Raw genomic sequence first — 8,387 nt, forward strand, 5'->3', positions numbered from 1 at the left:
CCTCAAAAGGTATGTGTTCACTGGCTTCTCATGGTCTAACTGTAAAAAAAAAAAAAAAAATTGTAATAAAAGCTATGACGATGCAAATTCTTAATGCATAAAACACTACGCTATACAAAGTAGCTTCTCGTAATGTGAAAAAAAAAATCGTGGGGTATTAAAAACACCCCCTTTTAAGGTTTAGGAATCTCATGCCACAAAATGTTGATTTTTATTACAAGGGTCTCAAAGAGCCTAAAGCGGCCCATTAGTCCTCCTTATTGAGGCTAAAATTAAAAACTAGTGCCAGGACAAACATCTGACGCATTTTGGCAAAAACAAAACAAATGCAGATGTAAACCGTGACCTTGAGAAAGATATGACTCCATAAGTCCATTTGTAAAGATGAACGAGGACTTTTCAAGTTCTCCAGTTTGAGTCCCATGCTCGACGCTGTAGGCAGATTTAAAGGAGAGCTTACAAGCATGCTCTCCTTTCCAGACCTTTGATGGCAGTTTGTGTCACCAGTCCAGATGATCACACTGTAGTTGTCTTATGGCTGCCACTAAGTCGTAGGGCATCTTCTTCCTCATCACCCTCACTTTCAGAGTCCTCCAGGTTTGCATGTAGTGTGATCCGGCCTCTAACCTGATGTCTGGTCAGCTGGGGTGACAGCTTCACTCCATCGTCATCAGAGGACTGGTAGGATTCATTGTCCCCTCCATAGTGATTGACTATATGAATCCCATCAAAACTGGGTTGGTCGGGTAAGCCCTGCTGCCCTCTTAAACAGCGGATCTATGAGCAGAGAAAGAGAGTGTCAGCACGACTGAAACTTTAACAACTCAGCTATTTCATTTGACAACATGCAAATAAACACCAGGAAACCATTTCTTCACAAAAGATAACGATAGGAAAGGTAACAGTTGCAAAACACACACCAATGCACAATCTCTGAACAGCACCAATCATTTAAACAAACACATACAGTGGTGTGAAAAAGTGTTGGCCCCCTTCCTGATTTCTTATTTTTTTGCATGTTTGTCACACTTTAATGTTTCAGATCATCAAACAAATTTTAATATTAGTCAAAGATAACACAAGTAAACACAACATGCAGTTTTTAAATGAAGGTTTTTATTATTAAGGGAAAACAAAATCCAAAACTACATGGCCCTGTGTGAAGAAGTGTTTGTCCCCCTGTTAAAACTGTGGTTTATCACACCTGAGTTCAATTTCTCTAGCCACACCCAGGCCTGATTACTGCCACACCTGTTCGCAATCAAGAAATCTCTTAAATAGGACCTGCCTGACAAAGTGAAGTAGACCAAAAGATCCTCAAAATAAGAAATCAGGAAGGGGGCCAACACTTTTTCACACCACTGATTAGTGGGATAAAGGGGTCAAAATGCTCATTTAAACAACTTCAAAGGGATAGTTCACCCAAAATTACAATAGTCATTTTCTCACCTTCTATAAAAGACATTTTGAAGAACAACTATGCACCAAAAAACACAGACCTTCAAAATATCTTCTTTTGTGTTCCACTAAAGAAACGAATGCATACAGTTTTGGAACATGTGAGTAAATTATGAATATTTAAATTTTGAGTGAACTATTTAAAAAGCCAAGTAATAAGTCAGCAGGTCATCCGGACTTGAGGGATAAAATAATGTACCATATAGTATAATACAACGTTCCAAGTCCATCAAATTAAAATGAAAGTGCATGCTTAAAGGGAAGGGGGGTTGGGTAAATGAAATGGCCAACTGAAAGCCAATTACAAAATCCTGGTGTGAAATGTGGTTTTGAACTGAGAAACGTGCTCTGTGGTATAACACACAGTTGGAGATGTATACAGTCTTACCTGAAACATTCTGCCTCAGAAAGACAGACATGTGGGGAGAGACGCATTCATGGGTATTTCAGTTTAACCACCGCCAATAACATTGTTTTCTGTCCCTTCCACAATTCCATCTGACATTACTCTAATTATTAAACCAAGAATGAACACTGTTCATGTGGCATTCCACTGCAGTGCACATAGAAGAGGGCTGATGTGTGGGTTGTAGAGGCTACAAAAAGAAAAAAGTGAACAAGCCGGAAGACTGGAACAAAATAGCAAGTGAGGCCACAAGAGTGACAAGTCATGACTTTGTGATGTTGAGCGATTAGCTCAAGTATGGTTTTGCTTGGTGCAAATGTGGCTGATTGGAAACCTCTCGCTGTTTAGAAACTACGTGATTTAAATAGCAACCAGATACAAGACATCCATCCTTTTGGTTTAAGATTATGACTAAGCCGCCTTTAGTGTGGCTGATCTTTTAAACACAACTTAATTTAATAGTCTCTACTAAATATTTGCAAATGAAAGATATTTTATTAAACTTCAAAATAGATTATTCTATTTTGTAAAGGCGAGCGATTTTATTAAACTTGCCATTATGTACTACTACGATAATTGATGTTCCTCATTTGTAACTCACTTTGGATAAAACCATCTGCTAAGTATTTGAATAAACGAATAGATTTAAATGTAAAAAAGGTCATTTTAATATAATGTTAGAATTAACTTACACCATTCCATAAAGCAAACAAAGAAAAAAAAAACATCAACTTAACTTATTAATCATTACTTGCAAATGTTGAAAAATATTTATCGTAATCAGAAAATTAAACTTGATTTGAAATGGTCTCACGACCCCTTGAAATAATTTTGTGACCCATTTTGAGAACACCACTATATAGGACAGGGATGGGCAACTTTGATAGTGACGAGGGCCAGCATTTTTTCTCCTTTATACCAAGGGGCCAGATTACTAATCCACGTCCACACACCTTTTACACCGTCTTACTCAATTTCCTTTTTATTGAAGGAAATTAAAGTATAACTAATGTCATTTGTTTTTAAAGATTTTATTAAGTATAAAAATTTTGCAGATTACTCATCCACATCCACACACCTTTTACACCGTCTTACTCAATTTCCTTTTTATTGAAGGAAATGAAAGTATAACTAATGTCATTTGTTTTTAAAGATTTTATTAAGTATACAACTTGTGCAGTTATGCTAATTCAGAAGGAAAACTTTGTTGTCAGTGGACAGAAATATTACCCTGACAAGCCAATGTAAATATTTCAATTGCATTGTCTGTACATTTCCAACAAACAAATATACAGAGGTCCTTTTTTTATTAATAGCCTACAGAACATTCCCAAAACAACCTAAAAGGACAGTTAAAAAGGGCTTACTTTAAAAAAAAAATAGTTATTCTAAATGGTACCATAAAATAACCTGGTATCTGCAGGATTTTTAAAATCAAATTTAAGACCTTTAAAGACCTTTTTAAGATCTGCACTTCACATTTCAGCCTTTAAACTATTTTTTAAGAAAAGGGATGAGTCAAAAGTATCAATTATTATATTAATTTAAACAATTATCAATTATTATATTAAATAACATAAATATATCTTAGTGCCTTAATTGTTTAGATTTTTACAACCAAACCTTAATCCATAAAAGACAACAGTTTATTTAACCTTATCTGATAAGAAGTGTGCGCTGCAAACGCGAGCATTTTTGACGATCGTTTCTGTCCAGTCTGCTCGTTTTATCGCGATTAACCACAGCTGTCGTTGGTTTTTTGTCTGGCAGTGGCGGCAGATATGCGATCAAATTTCTAATTTGAGGCTGTATTACGTCGATTCTGGCAGCCAACATCACAACAAGATGATATTTTAAGCTCCTTATCTAGCCGAATCTGCGCTGGTTTGAATGGGCCGTCTCCAGTTTCCCCTTTGTTTTGCTGCCTCCAGCTAGCACTGTGACGTTGGCTATGCCCGCCCATCCCTGATATAGGACAAGCAGGTGGACAGATGGACGGATAAATGCATGGATGTTTTTCATGTTTCATGTTTTCATTAAGTTAGACTTGAAACAATTATAACCAAATTGTTGATTTAGATCAATTATGCATCAGATTTTCAAAAAAAGTCATTTTAATATATGATTAACTCTATTAAAGCAAAAAGCAAGCAAAAAAGGCTAAAAAAAACATCTTAACTGTACCATTATTAAATGGCTCTTCTCTCTTCACTACACACCCACAAATATCCAAATCAGTCTTGTTCGTAAGGGTTTGTGGCTACAGACAGGATTCATGCTGCTGTTTGATTGTGCACGAAGAGGAACCTGGTAGGTTTTAAGAGGTAAAGCTGTCTTGCTGCACTCTGTTGATAGGGATTGTGATGGCCCGAGAAAGAACGATTTAGTAGAAAGTTGTTTGACCGCAAACCACCAGCCTTTTGTTGTCAGTATTAGGGAGGAGGAGAAAATCAGACTACATCCTGCACCCTGTATAAATCAATTAAATGCTTTCCGTTTTCTGTTCTGCTGTTCCACATTCAATTTAGCTTTCTTACTGTAGAATAATGTCTAGCTAAAAAAACTAATGGCGGTGACATGTGGCTGTATATGATGTATTAAACATCACACTGAAGACTTTTAAAACTGGTTGTTCCATAAGTGCATCAAAGGAAGAAACATCATTATGCCCACTGCACATATTGTGTCAACACATTTCCAAACACTATGCTTACAACTACTAGTGATGTCAAATTCTAAATAAACTTTCCACCATCCATATCAACCTGTACCACCTACATAAACATCATTGGGCTGCAAAAGAAACTATTCGACCAGTTTCCTTAATGCCTAATAAAAACACTTACTGAAAATGTACCCAATTTACTATTAAATTATCCTTTATTTATTTATCATGGGCCCGATGAAATTGTAATATTTTTTAAAACACTTATATCCATTGTGTCTTTAAAAATCTGAAAATATTTATTTGTAACCTTTACTTGTAATATTAAAAAAAATATTTATTGTAATTAGCAATTTAAAAAAATTAAATTAAATGTGACCCTGGACCACAAAACCAGTCTTAAGTCGCTGGGGCTTTGTAGCAATAGCCAAAAATACACTGTATGGGTCAAAATGATCGATTTTTCTTTTATACTAAAATCATTAGAATATTAAGTAAAGATCATGTTCCATGAAGATATTTTGTAAATTTCCTACCATAAATATATCAAAACTTCATTTTTGATTAGTAATATGCATTGCTAAGGACGTCATTTGGACAACTTTAAAGGCGATTTTCTCAATATTTAGATTTTTTGCACCCTCAGATTCCAGATTTTCAAATAGTTGTATCTCGGCCAAATATTGTCCTATCCTAACAAACCATGCATCAATGGAAGGCTTATTTATCAGTTTCATATTATTTTTAAATCTCAATTTCGAAAAATTGACACTTAAGACTGGTTTTGTGGTCCAGGGTCACAAATGGTCTCACAACCTCTTTCACGATCCCCCATTTTGAGAATCATAGGACAAGCAGTTTGGGAAATGGATGAATGGATATTTTTCATGGATCTTTCATGAAGTTAACCTTGAGACTAATTATTCATTTTGATCAATTTATTATACGTTAGATTTTCAAGACTGCAAGTCATCTACACATAGTACGTCCTATGTAGCCATTTAACATGTGAAACAGTTTGAAGTGTGTCAATGCCACAGAAATCTCACTACCAGAAGTGGGCAACAACCAAAACAACACATTGGCCACAAAAACGACACCACCTACAGACAATCAAAAGTTGTCACGCAAAGAACGCAACTAAGTGAATTCATGCAAAATAGTCAGTTTGTTAATCTGAACATCATTCCAACGAAGAACATAGTCCTCAGCCCTCTATTGTAAACATTACCTATCCATGACTGCTATTCGGAACGGTACTTATATAAAATTGTGTGCAACTCATTAATAACTACAATACGAACGCTTACAGAAAGGAGACATATCTTGAGACCGAGTGAAGAGAAATTCTGTGTGGCCACTTCCCTCTTCACATCAATGATAAACATCCCTCTGATCCAAGGCTCTGCAATGCCTCATGTCAGAGTCACAGAGCTCATCTTAACCCTGAGCATCAATGTCAGGTACAAAAACAGTTCCGGGTCACACAGGAAGGCACTAAAGTGGAAGCTTTTTTTTTCTTAGTCCATTTATTAACTTTGTTAACATGAATTGGAGAATAAAGGATAAAACTTTTATTTTATTTTATTACAAAATTCTAGATTTGACTGCTTATTAATCAAAAATTATTTCAGTGGACCATCTCCAATGACTGTGTAGAGCCAAGGTAATGCTACATAAACTGGGAAAATGTCTCTCTAAAATCTGTGTACATCTCTTGTTGCATCTGTCTGCTGTCCTAATTACCCAAACATCTGATGAGGGCAACTTTATATAAGAGGTCCAGACACGTTTTTTTAAACACAGGGTCGACAGAACAGATATTGGAGGGCTTATAACAGCACGGATAGGTGTAGGGCTAAAGAGTGCGACGGGGTGTGTTCAGGCAAACTGAAGTGCAGGAAGAGGCCACGCACAGGGCGTAGTTAACACTTAAAAAACCCTGTGAAAAACTAACAAATCTGTTCAAAACGCTCATAAAGCTTGTGAAAAATAAGCTAACCACACAACAAATTGTAAAGATCAAAATCAACCATCAGGCAGGAAAAGAAGCATTTCATGGATGGGTAAAACATCACAGCTGCAAAGTAGACTCTGAGAATAAGACAGACTTCAGGGAGTGCACAAAACTACACGTGTAACTATTGCTTGAAAGATATATCAAGTCAATATTTTTCATGTAAAAACCCCTGGAAAATTATGAATTGTTTAATTAATTTTTTTTCCAAACTTTATTCAAACTTTATTCCTTCAAGTGTTTATTTACACTTTATTCATGCATTCACAGATGAAGTCATCTGTGGCCTAGCTTTTATTATTATTCTATCTATTCTAAAGTGTGCATAGTCTTATAATGTTTTGAAACAATACTCAATTTTTTATAAACACAGACATTACCTCATGTTTGAGATCTGCTATCTGATCCTTGAGGTCTCGGATGTACTGGCTGGAGTCTGTGTTGTTGAGGTGACCTTGGACCTTTCCCTCCTCTTTCTAAATGAAAGGACAAAACAAATATTTTACAAACAATATGCAAACCACCTAGAACAACTAGCAATCGTTTATAGAATTAGTTCATGCAAAATGAAAATTCTGTCATTTAACTAAACTCACGTTGTTCCAAACCTGTATGACTTACTCTCTTCCGTGGATAAAAGAATATAATTTCAGTATCATATCTGTTGCTCTTTTCCATGCACTATAAAAGTATTGTAAAGTACCGTTAATGTAGCTCATATGACTAGTGTGCTACAATCTTCAAAGTCTTCATCTTCAGTGGGTTGGTAGCTGTTATAACTAGATCACAGAGTGAGCGAGTTAAACTCGAGATCTGGATCAGTCCAATTTGTGAATGAATCAGTGAGACCAGTTTTGGGAACCGTATCAACTGATTCCCTGAAAGACCTCACCTACAAGTATTATTCCTTCATGTACTGGACATCACTTCTTATCAATGTGACACAAAGCCAGAACAGATGTCAATATTGTCAGTAATTTATATTTTGGTCCTTACACACAGCTATCATATGGTTGTAGAAAATTTGTGTAATAAAGCACACAAATATTTTAATTTAATGGAGCTTTTTCATCATTTTGGAACTTGACAGCTCCATACCTCATTCATTTTCATTATGCTAAAATGCCAAGATATTTTTTTTACATTCACATTTTGCATTCCACAGAAGCATGTCAAACGGGTTTGGTGAAGAAATAGACAATTTTCATTTTTGAGAGAACTATCCCTTTAAGAAGTAAGTGTGAGTGAAAAATCTGTTGGGAGTGTTGCGGTGGCCATATTGGTTTACATATATGTGAACAGATTGTGAGGCTATAAACGCTGTTGTGTTTTTCACTGCTGCTGAATGCCTTGGGGGAGCTGCGGTATCGGACAGACGTGTACACACTACATAACATGTTTACCCTCCACATTCACACCTGTTAAAAAGGGAATCAAAACACATGCTACAAACATGCTGCAAAGAGCCGTTTTCCTCTGTATTGGTAGTTATGGCACGCCACACAGGACAGAGTGAGTGAAAAAGGAGAAGAGGTGCAGAAAGGGGTGTGTTATAGAGGTACCAAGGTAAGACAGTACAGGGAAGGGTGTTTTCAATTCCTGCGGTCTGTGTTCGGCTGTGCTTGCAGCCCTCTCTGATAGGCTGAGGATGGGGATGGCGAGGGATTTAAAGTGTTCTTCCAAGAATTTGTGTTTTTCTTGAGGTTTCTCCCCCTTCCCCCATAGTGTTGTGATAAGGGAAAGGCAGTTAGCTGACTTCCTAACACTCAGCTGCATGAAATCAGCAGGTGGCAGGCTGCAGCTAGGGACATCAAACGTCTGAGTAATGGCTTCCTCACTTC

At 36.5% G+C, this 8,387-nt stretch overlaps 1 protein-coding gene across 6 annotated transcripts in view; it reads right to left on the reverse strand.

Annotated features, from left to right (window-relative positions):
• Positions 1-260: 260 nt before the first annotated feature.
• Positions 261-8,387, reverse strand: part of LOC107692341 (ecotropic viral integration site 5 protein homolog) — a 60,679-nt gene continuing 52,552 nt past the window's right edge. For 5 of the 6 annotated variants that reach the window (XM_016491323.1, XM_016491322.1, XM_016491320.1 and 2 more), the window contains 2 exons: positions 6,927-7,022; positions 261-777 (listed from right to left, as the gene is read on the reverse strand). In XM_016491323.1, coding sequence (XP_016346809.1) covers positions 517-777; positions 6,927-7,022 — 357 coding nt within the window. In that variant the 3' untranslated portion in view covers positions 261-516. Of the gene's footprint in view, positions 778-1,846; positions 1,857-6,926; positions 7,023-8,387 lie in introns of all 6 variants that reach the window. The other variant, XM_016491324.1, reaches the window with a different exon arrangement.

Source organism: Sinocyclocheilus anshuiensis, unplaced genomic scaffold (genome assembly GCF_001515605.1).
Source record: "Sinocyclocheilus anshuiensis isolate Anshui unplaced genomic scaffold, SAMN03320099.WGS_v1.1 scaffold70, whole genome shotgun sequence".
Lineage (NCBI taxonomy): Eukaryota > Metazoa > Chordata > Actinopteri > Cypriniformes > Cyprinidae > Sinocyclocheilus > Sinocyclocheilus anshuiensis.